This window comes from Phoxinus phoxinus, assembly GCF_949152265.1.
Source record: "Phoxinus phoxinus genome assembly, chromosome: 14".
In the NCBI taxonomy this organism is placed as follows: domain Eukaryota; kingdom Metazoa; phylum Chordata; class Actinopteri; order Cypriniformes; family Leuciscidae; genus Phoxinus; species Phoxinus phoxinus.
Genome location: NC_136889.1, coordinates 31029127 through 31055208, shown reverse-complemented (window position 1 = coordinate 31055208; position 26082 = coordinate 31029127). Strand labels below are relative to the sequence as shown.

The 26082-nt window shown below is 39.0% G+C and overlaps 1 protein-coding gene across 1 annotated transcript in view; it reads right to left on the bottom strand.

Moving 5' to 3' along the window:
* Nucleotides 1-2896: 2896 nt before the first annotated feature.
* pkdcca (protein kinase domain containing, cytoplasmic a) overlaps nucleotides 2897-26082 on the bottom strand; it is a 37939-nt gene continuing 14753 nt past the window's right edge. Inside the window, exons 2-7 of the mRNA XM_079634706.1 lie at nucleotides 25886-26008; nucleotides 15948-16222; nucleotides 15777-15856; nucleotides 13668-13775; nucleotides 5989-6162; nucleotides 2897-3892 (exon numbers count right to left, since the gene is read on the bottom strand). Of these exons, the coding sequence (XP_079490832.1) occupies nucleotides 3798-3892; nucleotides 5989-6162; nucleotides 13668-13775; nucleotides 15777-15856; nucleotides 15948-16222; nucleotides 25886-26008 (855 nt within the window). The 3' untranslated portion in view covers nucleotides 2897-3797. The remainder of the gene's footprint in view (nucleotides 3893-5988; nucleotides 6163-13667; nucleotides 13776-15776; nucleotides 15857-15947; nucleotides 16223-25885; nucleotides 26009-26082) is intronic.

The following is a 26082-nucleotide window of genomic DNA, read 5'->3' as shown; positions in this document are numbered from 1 at the left end:
ACCATAGTCTCATATTTAGTATCATAGTTAGCTGTGAGGGGCAGCAGTACTGCATGTTTAATAGATTGTTTTCCAACATGCCAGTTGTTCATCCGATGAAACATCTTTCCAAAAACGTTCAATTGTCTTCTTTGAAAGTTGTGTTTTGAAAATGGCATACAATTTAGGATCTTTACCTAGTGCAAAAACTGTATGTCAGCTTCATTTTCATCCTCGTAAAATTCAATATGGTGTCTACCCTGACTAAGGTTTTGCTAATATGCCAGCTGGCATTCGCTCCACACAGTGAATTTCTTCCATTGCTGCTTTATATTGGCTGAAATTCCTTCCACTCTAATAAGTCACTTTAGTTGGCATGATATAATGAAGGATAGCAGCACTGGGACATGAGGAGTTACTTCATAAATGAAACTTTGCTCACCCTAATGTCGTAACGAAACACTCAAACATGAGGCCCTTTCACACAGCGCGTTGATCCCGGGAAATTGCCGTGAAATTGCCAGATTGCCAGATTTGCCAGATTGCCTTATGTGTGAATGCAAACATGTCCCGGGATTGATGTGTTTGTCAATCTGAACACGTCCCGGGATCGATCCCAGGTTGGGGACCTAGTTACATTGCCGGGATCAGTCCCGGAACGTGCCCTGTGTGAACAAAAGCCAGGATCAATGCTGTAAGGTGTGTGTCGTAGTGATGACGCACGTGCCATCGCACGACTCTAGAAAGTCTGTGTTCGTCATTAACAAAGAAAAAACTAAAAAATGTCTGCAAACTGGAACGAAGCAGAGACCAGGAGCTCCTCACTATCCACGCTGAAGCTGAGAGCGCTCGCCAGCTTTGTGGAATGGTACGCGATGCGTTAGTGTACATGTTTTCGACACGTATGTTACACGTCTCATCCTGACGTCACGTGTCTTTACGGTATCTTACCAGGATGTGTGTGAACGCACTCACAGATCCCGGAAAATCACTGGCAGTGTGAATGAACCAAAATCAAACGAACCGTGTATTTTCTGGAATCTCTGTGTGAAAGGGGCTATGTTGAACTAAAAACCCAAATGCAGAAAGGTGGAAGTTTTCTCCTTGCTTTCGAAAACCAGCACATGTCACAGCACCGAGGTGACTTTTTAACACAGGGTCTGTCTCTCATTAGTGGCGCAGCGGCTAACCCACAATCCCTCTCACCCTTCCTTCATCTCTCAGTCCTTCATTCTCTCTCACAGCCTGGAGCCGTGCCTCAGGAAAAGCCATAATCCCTCAGGCCAATAGAAGACAGATGCGTCCCTCGCTCGCTCAGTCTTTGTGTCTCGCTTTCTCTCCTTATCTCTCAGTCTGACACATACACATTAACACACACTCGAGCGTCGATTCTCCACACACCCCTCTCAACAGATCTGATCCTGCCTGGGTTTTCAAGTCGTTGTGGTTCCATCTTCCTCTATCAGTCCCGATGTAGGAACGAGGATTTGGATGGTGGCATCTGGAGAGCATGTGTGTGTCAGGAGATGAGCTGACCCGATGCTCGACCACTGGGGACCGTCGGGAATGTTAAGGCTTCTGCTCCTCTCGCCTGTCTGTGCCGAGGGTCAGTAACCAGACTTTTGACTTTTAGCATGAGGTCTAGTCCACTTATTCTTGTCAAGATCGTCCCACTTAGACAGGAAAAGACCACCTGACAGACATTTAAAGTGACCAATCACAGTTTGTTTTCCTTTTAAACGCCTTTAAAATACATACATTAACCGGCTACTTTATTAGGTACACTTTGCTAGTATCTGGCCTTTTTGCCCCTCTTGCCTTCAGAACTGTCTTAATTTTTCGTGGTATAGATTCAGAAAGGTGCTGGAAACATTCCTCAGAGATTCTGGTCTATATTGTCATGATCGCATCACACAGTTTCTGAAGATTTGTCAGATCTGAACATCCATGATGTGAATCTCCCGTTCCTCCACATCCCAAAGCTGCTCTGGTGGATTGAGATCTGGTGACTGTGAAGCCGTTTGAGTAAAGTGAACATGTTCAAGAAACCAGTTTGAGATGATTTGAGCTGTGACATGGTGTGTTATCCTGCTGGAAGCCATCAGAAGACTGTACACTGTGGTTATAAAGAGATGGACATGGTCAGCAACAATACTCAGGTGTGCTGTGGTGTTTAAATGAAGCTCAATTGGTACTAAGGAGCCCAAAGTGTGCCAAGACAATACCAATACCACCAGCCTGAACCGCTGATACAAGGCAGGATGATTCATGCTTTCATGTCGCTTATACCAAATTCTGACCCGACCATCTAAATGTTGCAGCAGAAATCGAGACTCATCAGATAAGGCAATATGTTTCCAGTCTTTCATTGTCCAATTTTGGTGAGCCTGTGGCCTCAGTTTGCTGACAGGAGTGTGTCTTCTGTGACACAAAATAGTTTTCAGTGTTGAAAACCATTTTACTGCTTAATACTTTTGTAGAAACTGCAAAAAAAAAAAAAGAAAGAAAAAAAGATTCTTGGATGAATGGAAAGATAAAAACCAAACAAAACAGCATGTATCCGAAATAGAACACTTTTATAGCATTATATAATGTCTTTATTGTCTCTTTTGATTGTTTAATGTATCCTTGCTAAATATATGTAATAATTTATTTAGAAAATAAATACAATCTTACTGTACTTATATTTTTGAACAGTAGCATAGAGATTCAAATACAGCAGAGATATTGAGAAATATTTAAAATGTGTTTTAAACACTTTAAAAACTGTATGATACAATTGCTTTAATATTGCTCCTCCATGTGATCCATTTATAATGTTATAAGAAATGTTCTATGCCCTAAAGTTCATATTTCAGTTTGAACAGTCTGACTCTGAATATATTATCACACACAAAAATGACCAAGACGCAGTTTTAAGTCACATGACTTTAATTTGTCCATATAAAAATATCACTCTCATATACAACACAACCATAAGACTCATAAGAACGCATGTACATGTACATCTCAGAGCTTTCACTGAAAGCAGAAACCTCTCCAACTCCTTCACCTGTCAAGTAACAGATTGACATTTCCTTGGGAAACTTTATCACACCACATGGGGATTGGCTGACTAACCACCGTCTAACCGTCAAGTACCACAATTAACCTCTCCAATGGGTCATTACATTCTGCCATTGAAAATAATATTCAAATTCAAAACAGAACATGAAAAGCTTTAATGACAAGAACAAAGAAAAATAGAAATGATTGAAATTTCCAGATTTGTTGCTGATCTGTCTCGGAAAACATCAATCTTGATTAAAAAAATGATTTCATGATTTAAAAGAGGCGTTTTCAGTCGTTAAACCAATCAATTACTTGTTTAGACTGGTCTAGGTGAACATTTGGACATCAAATGTCGGAAGAATTTGTTTTACAAGAGCAAATATTTGAAAAGATTTCAAAACTCAAAGCAAATGCTTTTAAAAGCTCAACAAATAAACCCTGATTCACATGGAAGACAAAGTGCTGGATATCAGAGCAAATAAAGGAGGATTATGTGTCGGCAAAGACAGAAAGAGAAAGAATGACAGATGGAGAGAAAGAAGTACTGACATATGTTTCTGGGACAAGCACAAACAGCCTCGCTGCATCTCTGCTAGAGACACACACACATTCACAGTCCAATCCCAGGGTCAGAGAGGCAGTATTGCACACAGCTGACCTCCTCCTGAAGGAGTCTTCAAGAGAAAATACAACTTTCTCTGTTGACGTCCTCATCGAGTCCCGAGGGGAAGACAGCACACGAGCCGGTCAGAAGATACTGACTCATCTCAGCTCTCGGCGGCTCCCAGGCGTATGTACGAGAGTTTCCCTGGAGCCGCGCTCATGCTGGACGCTCCGGTTTTGAAGAGCACAAGCTGGTGACCTGCAGAGATCAAAACTGTGTGTGAGAGAATGGACATTTCCTGCTACAGAACAAGCAGACGGAAGACAGGATGAATAGGATGTGAGAAACAGGACGTGGGAGGAAGAGAAACACGAGAGTGCTGTGCTACGCCACAGGTGCGGTCACATTTCCCATTGTTCGGCGAATTTTTGCGGGTGAAGTCCAGTCATTTTAATAGGAATCATCATGATTGGGAATTTCACATGATGACATGAGATCTGCCCACTCTGATTTCACAACGGGGTCAAGTTAATTACACTGATTTGCTGCGCTGACCAACAGAAAGTGATTCATACATCACTACGCTATTGACTTTTTTGCCTGCAAAAAGTTAGCTAATGTGACTCCACTTTAATACCATGTAATATAGCTGGACTCTACCAAGTGTTGGATACATTTGAGCCAAAATACTGTTGATTTTGACATAAAAAAAAGAGGGAATAATCTTGACAAATGAAAACTTTTGGACAGTAATGAGTTTAAAAGGAGAACCTCCTTTTAGGGGTTGAACGACTTCAGATTTTTTTAAGTCGACATTTATGTGATTAAAGTCGAGTCGTTGTTGTCAATAATGAACAAATAAGCCTCGCGCTGAGACTGAACGCGGGTTGCCTTGCGCACAGCTATGGCATCTGACACCGTGCTCCCCACAAGGCTATTGCTCCTACATTACATTACAGATTATTTTTTATCAGTTATTTTGTCTTTGGGTTGTTATATTCTCCTAGATTTCTGCTCGTTCTAAATCATTAAAGTAGCACAGTAAAGATTACATTTATATGAATGCATTAGTGAGAGAGCATTTGCGTGTGAATTAATTCTAGCCGGCAGTGTCTCTCTAATAGTGAAGCTGTGGGTTTTACTTACTAAGAAATATATGCTAGATCTTAAAAAAACTTGAAAAAAAAGTAATTTTATTGATAAATCACAGAACAGTGTTGACAATACATTTCTGCGCTACTGAATGTTTCTGTGTGTATGAATTACTATCTGTATGTGTGTGTGTGTGTGTGTACACACAAAAAGCAGCAGCGCATTAGTTTAGAACAGCGATTAACTCACACTCTTACAATAAGCTGTTTAAAACGTGCATTCATCTGATCAATTTTGAGCATCCAGATGTTATTATCGAACATATCTTGTGGAGCGCTATGCCTCTATAGGCCATGATCAGCGACTAGTCGACGTCAAGCTTAAAGCGTCACGGCAGAACATTAAAGTCAACTAGTCTGTGCACCCCTACCTCCTTCTCCAATGTTTCTCATGACAAAATGAAGCAATAATTTCATAAATCTCCTCTAAAGATTCACAAGCAATCTAGAAAATGTCTCACATTCTCCTCAGGTTTGCCAGGATGAAGTCAGTGATTTCAATATGAACTCGAACATTTCTCTGATCTGAGCTATGATATCCACATTGATTTTATAGCTCTATATTTCTCGTCAGCTATTGTCCTTTTCGTCTTTACTTTCATTCCGCCATGAAATGTTCCACTGTATATGCGGTTGTTGTGTCGCGATTTATCGATGAGGCGAGGACATTTATCACGTACATTCGACACGAATCCACACACGTATCTACATTAACACTATAAACTATAATGGCTCTTTTCCAAAAATCTAGTGAGCTGCCATGCTGTCTACTGTCTACATAGGCCGCTGTCTAAGGCATCCGGACTGAAATGGATCTTCACAGGTCTGAAACACTCTAGGCTTGATTCACGATTGCATTCAATAGAGTTTGAGAGTGAATATAGAGTCAGTAGATAGTGCCAAATGCATTAATGTCCGTCCACTTTTTCATCTCTGATGGTTCCGGTCTGGAAATATTTTTTACATTCATTTTTCCCATTGTAATTTTAAAAAAGCCTTTGTTAGAACATTATAAGCCATGAATCAAGCCGATCAGCAGCGCAAATAATTTTACCATTCACTGCTCTTTGTTATTATTCTAGTTATTTACCTATAGTGCAAGTTTCAGACATTCAGACAACGATCAGACGAGCTGGATAGTTGGTATGAATGTACTAAGCTGAGCTACACATATTTAAACAGTGCGACACTTGGCAACATTACCTGTCCACGTGCTCTGATTGGTCAAGACGAAGGCCCGGCACTGGACGTGGCTCTCACACACGTCGATAGCTTCATGAACGCTGAAGACTGACAGCAGGCATCCGTCGTGCTGATAGGACGGCCAGCAGCGGTAGTTCTCTGCTGCGATTGAGGCGTCTAACACACGCTTATACTCTGTCAAAAGAGAGAAGGTCATGTAAAAATGCTGTTCTTCAAAATACTGGTTATAAATATTCGTTATTTATGGGAAATGGCTAGATAGTAAACCACTTTATTTTATTTTAACCATTTCATTTCATTTCATTTCATTTCATTTCATTTCATTTCATTTCATTTCATTTCATTTCATTTCATTTCATTTCATTTCATTTCATTGCATTGCTACTGTTCTGAATGTCAATCGTAAGAAAGTAAATCTTTCATGTTCAATAGTTTCTGGCCAAAATCTGACAGCACTGACACACACTGCTCAATAAATCAAACACATTACAACTGTCCAAGAAAAGCATAGTGTGTGTGTGTGCGAGTGCGTAGGGGCTCCACACACAGCAACACAAGCGTCTTTATTGTGTTAACACAGGGGGTGTCTTGTTCTTTGACGGAGAGAGTCTTCAGGCTGTTGTTAGTCAGAGTTTGACATGTGTCTTCTGATTTCTCCTTTATTTATTACTTCCTCCAGAACAGATTTAAACAGCACTCAACGTGACCCCGAGCGCAATAAATGCCTCCGTCGCGGACAGTCACAGTCAGAGGAAAGCCGAGAGAAAGAGGGAAGCTGATAAAAAGAGAAAACGGCAGATGAATAGAGGAAGACGTGAGGAGTGACGGCCAAAAGAGAATGAAACTGACGCGGTCCCTCCCACACATTCATCTCGTTCTGTCGCTTATCTCGGCACTGCTGTCAGCTCTTCAACACTGCAGTCCATCGCTGAGATGAAGAAACCAACGCATGCTTCCAAACACACCTAACACTGAGTCTGTTTACAACAAACATCTGGGAAATAAAGGAATGTCCTTATGATGTTACCAGTTGAAACTTGGTAACACTGTAGTTTAGGGTCCAATTCTCACTATTATTATACCTTGCTTATTAGCATGCATATTACTAGGATATTGGCGGTTTATGAATACTTATTAAGCACATATTAATGCCTTATTCTGCATGATCATATTCTACATCCCAAAACCTAAACTTAACAACTACCTTAGGCTACTAATTGGTAATAAGCAGTAATTAGGAGTGTATTGAGGCAAAATTCATAGTTAAGTTAGTTAATAGTGAGGAGTGGACACTAAACTATAATTTATATTATCAAAATCTCATTCTCATTACCGTAATGTATCCGGACACTTGTGAGTTTATTTCTTTTTTTGTAATTCCTATTATTTTCATATATTTCAATATTGATTCTCTATTGTAATACGGTATTTTATTTTACTGAAATTCAATCAGCATAAATGCAATAAAATACAGCAAAGACAATAAAACAAATACTACCATATAATATATAATATACAATTAAATAATATTACAGTATTTTATTATATTAATATTACTAATATAATATAATTAATATATTATAACATTATAATCATACTAATAATATTAATATATCAATAATAATAATATATAACATTATTATTGTATTAATATTATTAATATAAATAATATTACATAGGCATCCCTGTGACTCTTCAGCGGTTTGAAATATGAATGGATAATATAACATAATTTTAACATATTAAATATAGTTATTGAAATAAATATTAGATAATTATTACTGTATATTGTTAGCATTACAGTAATACAGTAACAAGATTTGTTAGGTTAATTTGAGGGGATAACTGTGATTAATAAAATGTTGCAATGTAAATCGCAATTTTTCACAATGTTTTGAGTGCTACCTCTAAGATATGAGATAATACAGCAGAACTTTTGGACAAATGAGATATCACTGCGGATGAGGTTAAAAGAGACACATCATAATCGGTTATGGTTATGAAAGCGTATGATAATGGAGTAGCGCGTATGGTAGAGGCGTGAGTTGAGACGTGGAGAGTAACTAATGAGAACAGACACGGTAACGCTGCCAACATCCACTGATGACCAGATCACAGAAGTGTGTTTTTACTCATAAAAATGTGCAGCTGTCTGTTTCTCGTCTCGGTCATGTTGTATCAAGTCAACATTACAAGACGTGATTCACATTAACACAAATACTGTTTGTAATACTGAACGTATGACATTACATTAGTGAACAGGGGCAGCTGTTCTCTCTCAGATGAGAGAAAGAATAAATTTAGCTGTCCGTCTGAATTCAACAGCTGCGAGGAGCTCGGTTTGGGGAAAACGGGCGCGTAGGAACAATCTGAACAATGTGTGTGTGGACGAGGCACATTATACTGTAAAATTAATATTAATAACATGATGTCCCGTTTGGCTTTAACTGATTCGCTGAAAAGGCAAAAAGACACGAACCAGAGTAGGACTTTGCGAGTAACATCGACCCAGCTGACAGAAAACATCTGGCTAGGTTATGATTTTTTTTTTTTCTAATAACATTAATAGAATGTTTGTTCAAAGTTATCTAGTCTTTAGAAATGTTCTTAAAACATAAGCACAAATAATATCATTGATATATCTAGGGCTGTGAAACGATGAATCGTATCCAAATTAAAGTTTGTGTTTGCATAATATGTGTGTGTGTACTGTGTATACTTATTTTGTATATATAAATACACCCACATGCATGTATGCATTTAAGAAAAATTTGTTATTTCTATATAAAATATTAATATTTATATATATGCATACATTTTTTTCTTAAATATATACATCCATGTGTGTGTATTATATATATCATATATTATGCAAACACACACTTTAGTTTTAGTTGCGATTAGTTTCACAGCCCAAAAGATATAATCTTAAATGTGTGATAACACTCTAGAATAAAAAGATGATTGATTATGATTAATTATTCTAAAGTGTTGCCAAATTGTTTTAGTTGGACGTTGGTCAGACATTTTTGTAATGTTGCTACTTGTTTTCAGAACGTGCAGAGAACATTCAAAAGCAACATAATGTTTGCAAAATAATAAAGTGGAATGTTTCCTTAACGTTCGCATAACCAAGAAAAAAAAAAGTATTCATTACCAAATGGGAACATTAGCAAAACATTCTAAGTACAGGCTTTTGTTCGCTGGGAAAGTGGTCTGTGTTTTTTATCGTATTTTTGATGGAATTTGCTCCTCTTCCAAAAGTATCTGCTCTGCTAGCGCCCGTGACAAGACCCAGCAAGCAAACCTGCATCACTTACTCATCTAAGATCCTCAAACCCAGCTGACGACAGTACTTCGTGACGTTCCTCTTTTTCATGCTAATGCACCGTTAATATGACCGATAAAGACCGTTGAAGGACGGCTTTGATTTCTCGCTGGCCAACCGCGCTGAAACACAGCCAGTCTGCCTTTTCACAGTCCAACCCTGGCTGTCTGACATCGTGCTGATTGGAATAGCGATGGATACATCGTCATGGACCGCATGTCTTTGGCAAATATGCTGACAATGTGGTCATGTATTCGAAAAACGATCCCATGGTAATCCATTTTGTGGACAGGATATATCGGGATAGAGCTGTCAATATGGCACCGCTGCGAGGTTTCTAAATGCTTCTGGATAGTGTCTCGGATGGTTTGGAGAGTTTTACTCGTTTTTTTTACGCTCTTGGAGAAGGTTGTAATGTAAACTCAAGGCCTCATTCACAGCACTGTGACAATGGGCCTGATAAAAGGAGAAGAGCCTTTAAAAGACTCGAGCTAACTGTGTACTACAAACGTCCCTCCCGACTACTAGGCCATAAATGTCGGAATCTCTGAGTCTCATTTTCCCTCTTTCGCTCTTCAGGGATATGGCTGGATGGGCTTTACTGACGTGATTCACTGTTTCTCCTGGAAAGTAGGGCTTTGGATGAAGGTGACTGGGCAAGCTGCCTCGATGAGCTCTTTCTGAAGAGCGAGGAGAGGGAGGGACGCACGAGGCAACTAAGTGGAGCAAGAAGCCAGTAAATAAGAGCAACTATTAGACTCTTTATTGCCCTAATTAATGCTTTATGGAGCTCTCGCTTTCTTTGAATGTTCCTGTAGGACGCAGGAGCAATGAGAGGGAAGTTGATGTAGTCAGCCAGAGGCATGCTGGGCTTTTAATGCGTGTTGGGCAGGAGTGAATTCCGTAGGGAAGCCCTGTCTGTATCCATGCAAACTCACAGCGCTGCCAGAGGACCCGGTTTTACAAGAAGCGCTCAAACCCCAGGCAGTGCAGAGAAGTGTCCAGTGCCCGCTGGACTGGAGATTACCAAGGCCTGTTCACAAGAATGTTACATGACACTTTAAATGTTAGCCGATCCCATTTATTCCCCATTATCTAGACTAGAGAGTAGAATGGCTGATATAATGCTGAAATATATATATATATATTAGATACGTAGTCATGGCAAATAAGATGTTTCAACCCGATCTCACGGCAATTCATACGAATTTTACAAGGTGGCTAATTCGTACCAAATCATACAACCTCACTCGAACGAATTTGCATGATTTTTGCTAAATCGTAAATTTGTTACGAGTTGCCAAATTCGGATGAATCTGTATCTTCGGATGAATGACCGACCCCTGACCCCGCCCATCACGTGGGTTTAGACAAATGAGGTGAGGTCGTATGAATTAGTACGAATTAGCCACCTTTTAATCACTTGTACAAATTCGTACGAATTGGTCGTAAGATAGCGTTGGATGTTTACAAATGGCTGAATTTAAGTTAACACTGAAAGGTCCTTGCACACTGAGTCGGACATTTTCGCATGCGTTTTTTTGTATTCGTACAGTAATTCGTTGGCTCTGAATTGTCAAAACACCTCTCAAAATGCTTGCTACGGATAAAGAAAACGTAGACAATCGAACCTGATCCAAAAAATGTTTTATGATGGACGAAAGTTTCGGAGGCAGTGTATAAACGTGATTGACACAATCTGAGGTCATATTTATTTTTTAACATGCAGAAATGTGGGACTCAGTGTGCAAGGACCTTTACACTGCTGTTAAAAAGTCAAGCAAGATTTTATTATTCTCTTCTGCTCGCCAATGCTACATTTATTTGTCAAAAATACAGTAAAAACGGTGAAATATCACTACAATTTAAAATAACTTTTCTATTTTAAAATGTAATTTATTCCATCATTACTCCACTCTTTAGTGTCACGGGATCCTTCAGAAATAATTATAATATGATGATTTATTATCAATGTTGAAGACTGATCAATGTGCTGTCAACATTTATTTGAAATATAAATCTTTTCTGGCATTATGAATGTCTTTACTGTCACTTTTGATCAATTTAATGTGTCCTTGATGCTAAAAAAAACTTTAATTTCTTTAAAACCACAAACCTTTGAACTACAGTGTATATTCCCCAACAGTTAACCAAACATTCACATAAGAAATAACAGATAATGTTTGCGTGAATACTCAGATATTTTGAAATACTGTAATTCTGTGTATATGTGTATATCGGGTCTTTTTGCACACACGTCAGTCAGCACGATTAAGATAATTGATGGAATAAAATATTATTTATCACAATTGGTATGAGCGTGATTTTTCTAGTTAGTTATAGTTAAACGTCGCTTGATAGGCTTTGATAGGCACAAAACGGTTGTAAATGAAAAGTACAGTCTAAAGACAGCAAAGACAGCTGGTGGTGCAGTGAGAGTGGAAAGAGTTAATATCTCTGGAGAAGATGGCCCTCTCTTGCTTAACGCTCTCATCAGTCAACAAGTGTCTGCTTTAGACTGCCAGTGGAGCATGGGGAAGAGCAGGAGGGATAGCAAAGAAAGAAAAAGAGAATAGGGACAAAATGTTAAAAACGGGTGGAGCGAGTGAAGGAGACTGAGGTGCTTCTTGCTGAAACGGCAGGAACGTAAGCAGCCTCTCTGCTCACCAGTTATATAAACTCTAATCTTCTAATCTCCTCTCATTTGTCCTTACATGCACACACAAACTCTCTCTCTCTCTCTCTCTCTCTCTCTCTCTCTCTCTCTCTCTCTCTCTCTCTCTCTCTCTCTCTCTCTCTCTCTCTCTCTCTCTCTCTCTCTCTCTCTCTCTCTCTCTCTCTCTCTCTCTCTCTCTCTCTCTCTTTCTCCCTCTCTCTCTCTGCTGACTGAACAACTGGTTAATTCCGGGGAGATTTGAGGAAACCCATTCTCTGCCAGGATTCAGCTGCCTTCTAGTCGCTTCAGAATGATGGTATTTACGAGATGAGCACATGAACACCACCACAATTACCAGTGGGAAACCCAAGCTTTTCTTCTAATTTTTTGCATCTTAGTATTTTTGTCTCGTTTTCAAATATCTAAACATCCGTAAATCAAGATCCATTTACTTGAGAAGCAAAATGACTTAAGATATTAAATCTTGTTTTCTGAAAAATCAACTTTAAAACGACAAAAAAATCTGCCAGCTTGTTTCCCCGTTGAATTAAGTTTATTTTGTGTACCGCATTGGCAGAAAACTTTAAAAACGTAATTTTGATAAATGATTCAGAACAGAACACATTTGACATTTTCCATCTTAAGTAAATGTATAAAGATATTTGTATTTGAAACAGAGACAAAAATACAGAGTTAAAAAAGTCAGTTTTAACTGAATATAGCATAACTTAATCTGTACAAATGTTAAGCTGACTAGTTTAGACTGTAAATTTGCAGCTCTTTGTAGAAACTCTCACAGATGAGATTCCAGTAGATTTGGTGCTAACACATGTTGCAAAGCTAAAAAAAAAAAAGTGATGCACAGAAACCCAATCATGTAAAAACTTGAAGTAATTTAGGCCCCGTTTACACGATGGGAAAACGCAGATATTTCTCTGCGTTTTGGCCTGTCATTTACACGAAAACACCGTTTTTATCCCAGAAAACGATTATTTCTAAAAACTCCGGCCAAAGTGGAGATTTCTGAAAACGCCGGTTATATGTTGTCGTGTCAACTGGGAGAAACGGGGTTTTAGGTTCTCTCTTGTCGATTCTGAGGATTCTGATTGGCTTGCAGGGCTTTATCCTTCTCCCTACACTGCCGCCCATAGGTTTGGCATAGTTATGATGGCGCTCGACGGCGTATTTATGCGGGTTGTGTGCACGATGTTATTATTGAAAACGGAGGGGGGGAAATATTCGTTTCTCTAAATACCCGGCTATGTGTAAATGTGGCCTTAACCTATTTTTACTAAATTACATTTAGATTTATCGGACACTTTTGTCCAAAGCGACTAACATTGCATTTCAAGCTATACATTTACATTCTTATCAGTTCTTGCTTTCCCTGGGAATTGAACCCATGAGCTTGGCGTTGCAGGCGCCAACGCTCTACTGTTTGAGCTCATTGCAGTGCATTCTGGGAATGCAGAAGTCTGTGAAGCACATATGCTGCCAAGCTAGGTGTCTTACAAAGCAGAATAATTTGCCTGCCTCCCATTGTGAACAGTATCAGAAGTGCCCAAGTTGCCTTAAAATGCTAGCTAGGTTTCAGAACAGAACTGCCTTTTTGGATGAGCATCTGACCTGGTCATTTGAAAAGTGTTCAGTAATGTCAACGGTCAAGGTGTTTTGGTGTCTTTCAGGGTCGCTCACCTGTTTTGTGTGTTTGCGTGTTATTCTTGAGGTAATGTCCGTTCCTGTAGATATCCAGCACTTTTTCGAGGTGAACCAGAGTCTCGTCGGTGCCCCATATCAGCTCTCCTGAAACACATTAATGCAACATAAACAACTCAACTATTAACGGTTTACATTCCGTCATTAAGAAAACATTCCTACGGAGTGATGCTGAAGTGGGCGTTTCGTGACACTGGGAGGGAAAGATAGGATCGAGTCTGGGCCACCCACGCTACCCGCGGCTTCACGGACTGTTGTGTCCCAGAAAAACAGATTTCAAACGCTATCAGACATGCCATTATACTGATGAACATGATGATAGAGCGCATCGGGAAAGGAATTAAGTCAGGAGACAAAAGGCATGCTGAGGGACAGAAAGAGAAATGTTGGGATGTGAAGAGGAGGAATGTGTGTAGAGGATGTTTGAACTAACTTATTCTCCTCCATAAAAAGGAGTCAAGAGCAGGGCTTGACGTTTACTTTTTACAAGGAGCACATACACTCCTAAAAATGTAGGAATGCATTAAACAACTTTAGGGGTGCAGGGGAAAATATAAGTTTGAATTAAGTATAAGTTTGTATTGTATTTGTAAAATATAAAATTGTATTTCTGCATGTACACAGTTCAATGTATTTGCGTAGTTGTCTAAATGAATGTACTGTGATTGCTTTATAAGGGATGCTCGCCGAAGAAGCGTGTTTTGGAGAGTTTGTGAGGATCAGTGATGTTTATGGGCATCAGACGCTCCAAATAACGACACAATGGCTTATTCTCACAAGAGAATGACATTGCCTTCAGATCGCTGAGTTTCCACACGTTCAGAATGTTTTTATCTTTCATTTGTATTTTGGTGTGTTTATTAACTATAGTGGCCAAGCACCGAAGGTGCGGAGGCCCCTATTGTATCTGTTCCCGTTCTTATTATTCTTTCTTTTTATTTCTTCTTCTTCCGCTCTTGGAGTCTATGGCAGCCCATAGAACCGTTTGTAGGAAAGTTATGTAATTTGGCACACTGATAAAAGACAGTCTGAATGGTCACCATAGCAAATTTGGAGTCTCTAACTCAACCCCACCAGCGCAACCAACTGTCCAAAGTTTCACTCATGTTTATGCTAATAACTTTTGAACCATAAGGGCTAGAAACTAAATAATTTTTTCCTCTGATTCCTGAGCTCATGACGATTCGAAAACAGAACGTGGTTTTTTTTTTTATTAATTTGGTGCTATTCTGCACAGATGAGTAAATGACACTTGGGTTTACTGTATGTGGGTTGCATGAAGGTGGCCTTTGGCTACTTGCAAATGGAGGAGTATTTGCAGTGCCATACATTTCCTGCCCTAAATGCACTAGCTATGCGCGAATACACTGCAGGCTAAAGAAATTTTAATCGGCTAAAAAAGCATGCGCAGGTTACTTTACTTCCTGAACAAGCGCACACCCGAGTCCGTGTTGCTTTCACATTCACGCGAATGTCGACACAGTTCGAGTGCACCCGAGCTCAGACCACCTCTTTCAGGTAGTCTCGCGGTCAGTTCCCCCGGGTCCGCATTACAGCTTTCACATTACCAATTTTTTATGCGAACCGTGTCCCGTTCCGAACTAAACTGCCAGTGTGAAAATGCCCAAGTTACTGTATAACTGAGCAGAGTACTTTTAAGTTGTAAAGAATGTCTGCAGTGACATATTTGCAAGGTATGTTTGCAAAAAAAAAGACTACTGAAGGTTTAAATCTGCCTTGAATTTATTTCGTTTAAAAAAGAATAACATGGAGTTGAAAGGTAATAAAACTAGAATACAAATGTTTTTGTGAATAAAAAAGGATGGGGGGGGGGGGGGGGGCATTCGGAGACGAGGGGGGCCTTTGAGTAAAAAAGGTTGAGAATCAGGCCAAACTGCGACATAGTGACACTACTGTATGTTGCTGTCTGGGACTGGTCTAGATGGTTGATCAGCTAAACTACCATTGATTGGATCTATTTTTGGGCTGACAGACCACCTTAGACCAGCTACTAAAACCAGCTTGACCACCCTAAGCTGAAATGACCAGCTTTTACCAGCAAGGATAAGAGCAGAACTTCAAACTCACCTGTAGAGTTGACGATTTTGTCCAGAAGGGGTCTCAGTGCTGAGGGGGCACTGTGAGGTAACAAGTAGGTGAAGAAAAATCTAGAAAATATGGAGAACTATGTCAACATTTCACCCTTAAATACACAAATAAAGCACACGTTGTCTCAGATCACAGGCCATGGACACACACCTGTAAGCATTGTAGAGGTTCCTCTTTTCGTTGATGCCCTGACAGCGGCCCTTGAGGCAGGGCAGGGTGAAGTTGCGTGCGGGGAACTCCATGAGACAGTCTGAAGGAGAAGACGGGGAGCAAGGCGTCTCCTCAACACTGGCGTCGTCCAGGTCGGTCACTTTCAACACTCCCCCCACCAGAACGAACTGTCGCGGCCTGAAGTCCAGCAGGGTGACGGACCCGAGCGGGGAGTGGGACAAATAATGCAGCAGCCTCATCAGACTCAAACAGATCTGCCGAGAGCAAGGTATTATTTTGTGTTATTGAATATATTATGGAAAGGTTGTATATTCATATAAATACCTCTAACCCACATATGACATAAGGGGAAAAAAACTAAATATCATGGCCATGATCTAACTAAAATAAATCGAGGGAATTAATTAATACAATATGGCTACTATATAACTAGAGCTAGAGAATAACTGAATACAAAGTCATGGAAAATTCTTAATTCAAGGCCATGATGTATTGGATTTAATAAACCTCAATATAAAAAACTAGAAATGCACAAATATTAAAATTCTTGCTGATTTTCAGGGTTATGATTTAAGGACAAGTTCGGTATTTTACACTTATAGCCCTGTTTTCAGATCTGATGAAATAGAACGGTTAAGATTAAAGATTAAAATTTGGATGTTCTATTTCCGTTCGATTTCATCAGAAACGATCTGAAAACAGGGCTTTAAGTGTAAAATACCCAACTTGTCCTTTAAGGGTACATTTACACGACAAGATGTACCAAACACAGAAAACTTTTCCTTTGCGTTTTTCCAGGGGACAATGTTGACTAAATGTTCCTCGTTCACACGGGTTCGGGAAAACAACTAAAAACGCTGTATTGTGCTGTCAGGCCAGTAGTTGGCGATGAGACTGAACACGTAATACGCATCGCATCATTCTCCTACGGTGTTGACGTAGTGTAAACAGTGCTGCGCTTCCTGATTCTACATCAGAACGCCGCCTCACCATTGGTCACGTGAACACCACGACACATGCGTGTGATGTTGACGCTGGAGCTTGCGTAGGAGATTGACGTGGAAGAGAAGAGATTGTTGAATAAAGTCGTTATTTTGGGGGGTTTTGTGCACAAAAGTATTCTCATCGCTTCATAACTTTAAGCTTGACCACTGTAGTCCAATAGACTATTTTAACAATGTCTTTCCTGCCTTTCTGGACCTTATAAGTTGCAATGATGTTGCTGCCTCTTGATTTTCATCAAACATATCTTAATTGGTGTTCCATAGATGAACAAAGGTCTTATGGGTTTTGAACGACATGAAAAAAACAACTTAAAAAAAGCAAGTTACCTTGTTGCCTTAAAATTTTGAGTTCGTTATAATTAAAAATTTGAGTTAATACAATGAAGAAGAATGGTTTAATAAACATAAACTCAATTCTGAAACTCAATTCTGTTCTGAAACTCAATGTATGTTATCTTCACACATTAGTTATCGAAGTTGATTTGACAAAAGATCAAAAGTTATGATAACAAATCATGAAAATATTTTTTTACAATGTGAGTAATTACTGACAGAAATTAAATTTTTCGGTGAACTAACCCATTAATCATATATCAATATGTTAATTACTTATCTTTATTTTGATTAAATATTACAAATTCAACTGAATGTGAGGCACCGCCAGAAGTTTGGACAAATTAGTGTTCCTTGTTTGAAACCATCAGGTCTTCCCAAAACCTTGTCAACATGGACTGTCTCCAGGCACAGGAAGCTCCTCGTTGAAAGAGCCTCTCGAGTGTGCGAGGCCTGTTGTGTATGTGCATGTCTGCGAGCGCACGAGTGTGTTACTTGAGGATTAGTCCTCTTATTGTGTGTGAGGGTACGAGGAGTGAGGCTGAAGCTCTGGCAGCTGGTACACCTCGCATTCAAGCAACACCCTCATCTACCACGCTCTTAGCAGCAGAATTCAGAGGATTAGCTGGCCGTAGGGAAAGAAGAGGGGGACGGAGACGCAAAGAGGAGTGAGAGGGGTGAACGCAACCCAAAGAAGGAGAGGAGAACATAAAAGAGAAGACAAACAGAGAGGAGATGAGGGGGTGGAGGAGACACTGCCCATGTCTTTCACAACAGACAAAAGCTGCTTTTAATACACTCCGGATTAGCAACTACTGGGAAAGGTCAGCCCCCCTCACACTGTGTGTGTTTGTGTGTTGCTTAACGTGGTAGGCAACCGGTAGCTCTGGTAAATCCATTGAGAACGCCATTGTAAGGGAGGCGAGGCCATCCAAAGCACCACAACAGATTCGGTTTCCTCAAAAATGCAGTAAGCATTTGTGCCATCCATACACGTGTGAACTGGCTGCAGCATACTGGGAAAATGACACTGCAATATTGTATTTTTCTGCACTTATATATTGCGATATGAAAAGATACAGGAATTTAAGTATCTATATTTGGAAAGAATTAATCATCCTAGAGTGAGTGTGGTGATATGCATAAGTGCATCTGCATACAAAAATACAAATAATGAAAAAAAAAATTAAAAGCAAAAATATTACTTTTACCCTGAGGATTTTTTTGAGTGCTGAATTATTTGGGGAAAACTTGAGTTTTCATCCGCTACATTCCTGATGTTGTTGACCAATTCAGTGTGACTATAAAATAATTATTATTTTATTGTGATTATTAATAAATAAAGATATTAAACAAATAAAAAAAAACATTGTAATAATACTATTTTACTGTAAAATTAAAATAATAATATTTACGTTTTAAATTCTTCGTTTTCAAATGTTAAACCATCAAGCTTCTATTTTGATGGGTTGCTGAAAAATTATTTAATTGTAATTATTATTAAATACAAAAATTAAACAATTTTATGAAAATTGTTATTATTTTAAGAACATGACTACATTAAAGAAAATGCATGACTTATAAGTGATTATAAAAAAATAATATAAATGTAACTATAACTGTTAATGCACTTATAATGCAGTATAACGACGAGTCTTTATTAACATATTTATAAAATAGTAATACTTACTTATAAACAAGTATAATAATGGAGCTATAATTCATTATAAGCATGGACTTCATAGAAACTGTTACCATAATGGTATTTTACTGTAAAATTTTAATACTAATATTTAAATCTTAATTTCTTCTTTTTTAAATGGTAAATCATCATTTTTGAAGGGTTGCCAGCAAATAAAATGATGCGCTGCCGGTTTCAGAATGAAGCGCAGCACGTGTTCATTTACACACATGCAGTCTGAAACCGCCGAGACCAGTAACGCATACATTTATTTCATTAAATCACGATTTAATAATGGCACTAAGCCATATCACAATATCGATTTTATTTTGATATATCAAGCAGCCCTAGTGTGAACGTTTGCTTGCTTGTCACGTATTTGGTTTAGCTGGCGAGGGCCTGGTGTGTGTACGGGTGTGTCCTCGCTCCCGGCATTATGTAGAGGGAATAAAAGCCTTCGTCAGCGCGCAGAGGAAATGGCTTTGGACCTAAATGAGCTGTTTGGAAGTCAACGGATTCGACAGTCTCCCCAGAGTCTATTAGTGCCTCATACGCAATTCAAATGTTGCTAAAGCATTGCTGGGGTGTTTCTGCTTTGTTCCACATGAGGAGGCCAGCAGTGCAAAGAGTGTGTGAGTGCAGAGGACACTCTTAAAGAGACAGCACGCATTAACATTAGGCAGCCAATCAGTTTCTCTGACTCAAATCCGTTTACTCAAACCTGTTGTTTGGAGTCTGAACAGCAAACAAATGCATGAAATCCTAAAACTTGCAATCTGATTAAAATAATTATTGATATTTGGAAATGCTTCAGTCTGAAGTGTCACACTGGAACTCAAGAGCTTTTCATTTGGGACGCAACGCTTCTGTAAACTCATACACAATGTGGCGTGTGTTTATAGTGCATCGCAGCTGTGCTTAGAACTGTCCAAATTTGCAAATTTTTGCTCACTCATAACTATTTAGCAAACTGTCACATTTAGTAAATAGTAAATAGTGAATAAGTGAATTATGAGTGATTTCAGATACAGCATATTACTGTCTCTGGCTCTTGCAATTCAAATATTTTTTTTGTTTTTTGTTTTTCTTAAAAGAAGGAAATATTTGTATTCAGCAAGCATGGATTAAATTGATCAAAAGCTTCAGTATACAGTAAACATTAATAATATAGACTTCCATTGTATAATACTACTGAAGTTAATGGGGACCTTAAAGGATAATTCCGGTTTTTAACACTTTGAGTGTATTTTGTAGTTTGTTTTGGATGAACAAGAGTGGTGGACAAAGACATTTTGACAATGGTTCCTGTCTCGACTTTTTGACTATTTTAGAATTGCCCATGACCGCTTTATAATGGAGTCTATAGCCATGCACACACATGTCCTTAAAACAACCCTTAACGTTCGTTTTCAAAACTGTGCAACTCACTGAGTGGTTAGTGGTGTTCGTTGATGATTAAAAACAAGTAGCGTAGCGAAACACAGTTTCTGTCATGTTTTATTTAACATTTTGTAAAATCTCATTGATTTCCGTTGGAGGACTCATTGGGTCTCATTCATGAAACATTCGTAAATATACGAGTAAATATGTGAGTGGCGCGTAAAGAGACCTTCCCGAAAACTCTTCTCCTGATTCACAAATATTTCGTAAACGTCAGATGTGATAGTGAAATGTGTGTGTGTTTGTGAATTCCAATCTGTCGTAAATGGGACGCGCGTGCACGCTCATTCTCAATTACCATAAATCCCGCCCATTAAATCCGACTGACAACTATATATGGGCATCATATTATGACACCAAACGAAGGATTTCAACATGTCTTCTTAAAAGCGAATGAAAAAGAAAAATTTCTCATTATCAGATCATATTTTATTATCAGAAGTTCATTCAAAACGCCACATTTTCAGGGCCGGATTAACCATTAGGGCAACTGGGCAATTGCCCAGGGGCCCAGGACATCTAAGGGGCCCTGGGCACCGTCAAATATTAGGCCTATGTCAAATATTATGATTCAAATGTCTCCACGATCTGCTTTTGAATAAATATCGTAGGATCGTGCATTCTATCAGTTTGCAGTTCTGGCGCCTCCGTCTCAACATACTGTACAGCGCGACGTATATTCACATGAAATGCAGAGGAACGGGACACTGTAGTTTATAAAAATTAATTATTTGCATGTGCTTTAAAGCCTTGCCATGTCATTCGCTGCTGATGCGCTGTTCTAACGGGCGCTTTTCTGAGCGCAATAACGTTACACCCGCCGACGCGCACATGCACTAAAAGCCTGTATAACAGCGCCTGTTATTTCAAGCGTACATAGTGGCGTATCAGGTCCTAAAAAAAGGAAGCTTGGCAGATATTACAGACGCAGTTACTGGAGTTTCATCTGTTAATCGAACAAACCCAGAAGTGAAGAGAAAATGGTTCGACATGAAGCTCGACTGCAAAAAACGAATTAGTTCACTTCGAAAAAATATAGCCCAGCCCTATTGAGCAATTAATTATGTGATTAAAGTGTTCCGTTTGCAGATGCTATTACTGGCTCTTATAATTTATATAATATAATATTTTTTCAAAATGCTGTGTAAATATGTCCCCGATTAAGGTGAATTAAAATACAGCCTTATTAATGAGCAAAACGTTCGGATGTTAAACGCATATTTACGCGTGGCTGGGAGCAGTTGTAGATTTCTTTCGTACCAACTAACATTTGGAAAATACGAACATTTTAATGAATCCGAAAATTTACGCCAGAACCACTTTACACACGATTTACACAATTCGTTCTGCTCGTGTTTCATGAATGAGACCCATTGCTCGTTAATATTACTGCGCTACCGGAAACGGAAAAGGGCTGTTTACACTTGGTTGTAGTCTTTTATGGTCTTTTCGCTCGGTTCTCTGTCTCTCAGAAGGCTAGCGTGAGCAGAGCAACTGTGTTACCGGAGTAAGTTAGCGAAATAAACAAACAAAAAAAATCCTTAAATCTAAAATGGATTATGAAAGGTGGTTTCTGGAGGACCCACGTACGGAAAAGTGGTTATCGCCATCAAGTGGTCGGGAGTGTGCCAACGCTTCAGACTCAAATATCGAGCGGAAGTTTATACGCGGTTGTGAGGTATCTGAAAAAAATAGTTCCACTATAGCAAAATAAATAGATTGAAATCATACATTGCGCCGATATATTTGTTTTTAAGCATCAACGAACACCACTAACCACTCGGTGAGTTGCACAGTTTTGAAAACGAACGTTAAGGGTTGTTTTAAGGACATGTTTGTGCATGGCCATAGACTCCATTATAAAGCGGTCATGGGCAATTCTAAAATAGTCAAAAGTCGAGACAGGAACCATTGTCAAAATGTCTTTGTCCACCACTCTTGTTCATCCAAAACAAACTACAAAATACACTCAAAGTGTTAAATACCGGAATTATCCTTTAATCTGTCTGGTTATCAACATTCTTCTAAGGCCGAAACATTTTTGTTTGAAAACGTTTATTTTTCTCTCTGTTTTGGCCTTGCGTCCACACTGAGGCGGCTTTTTAAGTCAACGAAAACGTAGCTTTTGGAAAACGTTCTCCAAAGCGGATAAATTTAATAAACTGTAAAGCCGGAGGTAAACTAAAGTCGGATAAACTGTGAAGCCGGAGTTATTTGAAAACGATGACGTAAGTTTAGTCATGTGATCCATGTTGTACCAATAGATATTCATGTTTACCGGTATTGTGCCTGTTATGTGCTGTTCACTTTTACACTGATGCTAAAATGTTACTTTGCACACTCTTCATATCACAGTCCTGCAAAGATGACAGAAAATGTACTCACATTTGGTGTCCTGCGGCAATACAGGAGAGCAGTCGCGTTTTAGACCAAACATACGGTGACTGAGTGCGATCAGTGAATGCTGAGATATTTAGCTAAATAAAATTATCCGGTTAGAAGAATTGCGCGATAATTTTATTATTTATTTTTCCATCTGTATCATCTCAGTGAGCTTTTGTGGGGTGTTACGCATGCGCAGTAAAGGTGAATTTAGCGCTTTCAGGCGTTTTTCAAAAGTTTCTCATCCACACTGAAACGTCCGAAAACACCTGAAAACGTTAGTGTGGACGGAGAGCGTTTATAAGCAAAAACGGCGTTTTCAAATGTCTCCTGTTCACCCGCGAGAACGCTCGCGGGTGAAAACGTAAAAATATTTTATCAGATGTGCACGGCGACGGCGTTTTTGGGGCTTAAAAACGCAAAAAAGTGAAACCGCCCTCCAGAGTGGAAATCTTAAAAACGCTCCACCATCGCGTTCCCGTCTAAAGGGTAAAAACGGTAAAAACGCAAAAGTCTGCTAGACAGTGAAGGCGTCGCGGCATGCGCCAGTACAGGAAAATACCAAAACATTATCAAACTAAAATATAGCATTAATTTCATTGACAAAAAAAAAAATCTGTCATTTTTGAGCGACCCGCGAAGAGCACCGAGGGTTTAAGCAGCAGCTTTACCGTATCAAACATGAAAAACTGTGTCAGCGTCTCTTTCACTTTCAGTGCTCCACATCGCCACCTAGCCGCCTGGAGTGCACACTACATCCAATTTCACACACTTTTGCGTCACCATATGCACACAGATTTCCCCCCCATAACGCTCGTTTAAACGCAGAATAAAAAGTGATAACGCAACGCCACTTTTGCGTTTTCTCTTCAGATCGTTTCCGTGTAAACATAGCCTTAATGTAGATGTAGCCTAAATATCTTCTTTTGACTGAAATGAATTAGGACTAGACTTGACAGAAACATTCACACACACACACACACACACACACACACACACACACACACACACACACACACACACACACACACACACACACACACACACACACACACACACACACACACACACACACACAAAGTAGGTTACTCTCAAAACCTCAAAGCTGTGTAAAATATATAAATGAATGCATAAAATGTTCAAAAATAGTAAGAAATGAAAGGAGAAAGCCAAGAAAAGCCTTAAAGAGGCAATAAAAACCATGAGAAAATCAACAGCAGGAACTCTTAATTCACTGAACTCGAAAGACACAACTTGCCTCGTTCTCATTAAAAGGGTTTAATTGTTCTAGACTGGAAATTCATTCAATATGACTGAAATATCACTCTGAAACTAATAGATATGTTTAGCAGAATACTACGGTGTGAATGAAAGGCTGCTGAAAGTCTATTGGTTCTGAACGGCTCTGCTGCACTCGTAGACATGTAGACGAGTGCACCGTGTTCGTTCACCAAAGCAGGACAGGCTTCGCTTCTGTGCAGCGAGTGTGTTTGTGAATCAGTGTGAGGGTGTGTGTGAGTGTGAGGACGGACAGTAAACACACTTCTGAGCATAACTGTGGTCTGATTATGGGCATTTTAAAATGTATTGTAATCAATCGTTTTTGGAATCTGATTACATCTAATCAGTTTCTACCCAGCACTGTTGTAATAATAATCTGAACGTATGTATAATATATTTAATTGACTATAATTCTGCGCTCATAACACATAACACATCTCCCATTTAAAATTCACAGATTATCGAATGTCTTTTTTAACAGAAGTCCGTGTCTTCCTGTTATCGGTGGAAGAGATCATGCTTTGGGATTTCATTAGTTTCATCCTCTCTGAACAGGATGCGCTCTGGCCACAGGAAGTCATAGCAGATCATTATGGGATGTTGCCAGGGCGATAGTGATCAGGCAAAAGCTGTGCTACTTAACAGGAAGTTCAGAGAGAGCCGAGAGCAGGACGTCCCACAGCAAGCTCAGCTTTAACTCAACTATGGATTGCTTTTTGGTAAGTGTTTGATTAGGAACATGGGATTAGGAGATGTCGCAAACCTGTGTTACCCACATGAGCACCTGACTGGGTTTGAACCGCTGGCCCGTGGCTTTGCACAGAGGACACAGTAGAGGTCGGCCGACTGGGTTGAAGTCATTAAAAATGTTTATAGTGCATTATGAAATGGTAGTAATTTTATGAAATGAGTGTAATTTTGTTCCCCTGTTTGTTTATTCGGGGTAAATGAGCTGTACCTTCTGGCCACTCACAATCTATTCATCTTTCTCAAATAATATATCAGAATATATTCAGTGGTGTCCAAAAGTCTGAGATCACTCGTGAAAATGCTTTTTCTTAATCTTTGTTAACGTTAGTTAATAAAAATACAGAAATAGAAACATATGAAATCAAAAAATTTAATTATATTATCAGCATAATTTTCATGAGAAGATGAATTTTAAGTTTTAATTCTTCAAGTTTTTGGAAAATTCTAAAACTTTCTATTTATTTCTAACTAACTCTAACAAACAAACACCAAATCAGATTTTCAGGCATGTTTCAGACTGTTTATAATATTTTACTATGATCTTTTATCAAGATTAACCTTTACATTTTTATTCAGCCGAATTAAAAAAAAATGGTTAAATGAAAAATAAACATGACTGATTTAAAAAAAAATCTAAATCCTTAAAGTTTCTATAAAGTGTTCTAGGTATGTTTTGTCAGGTATTTGTTTATATATATATATATATAATTATTATTTTTAATTATTTTTTTACAATGTCAAATAATCTATGAATCACAATAATATTTTATTATTGTATTATGCTGTATGTAAAAAAGGTTAATTTTTTTAAACAAGGTATTTCTAGGTTAAATAAATACGTTTTAGGTTCGAGACTTTTGAGCCCCATTGTATAATTTTTTTTACAATGTCAAATAATCTAAATCACAATAACATTTAAATATTTTATCACTTTAGAAAAATCACTGACTCAATTTGTTGACAGCTGATAAGCCCAATTGAAGGTTGAAGGTCTGTCTGGAGCAAACAGGATAGTAGATGTGTGTGTGATGCGAGGCCAGACTCACCCTGAATCTCTCGTCCCAGGGCGTCTGCAGCAGCGTGATCATCTCCAGAGGACTCCCCAGCTCCGTGATGGCCGTCACCGTGTCCTTTATATCGTTGCTGTCCTGGTAGCAGTATCCGTACAGCTGGAGGAGAGAGACACGAGAGCATCCGTCAGCACTGCGCTCGCCAGATAACAGCCGTGTGTTGAGTTTCACTC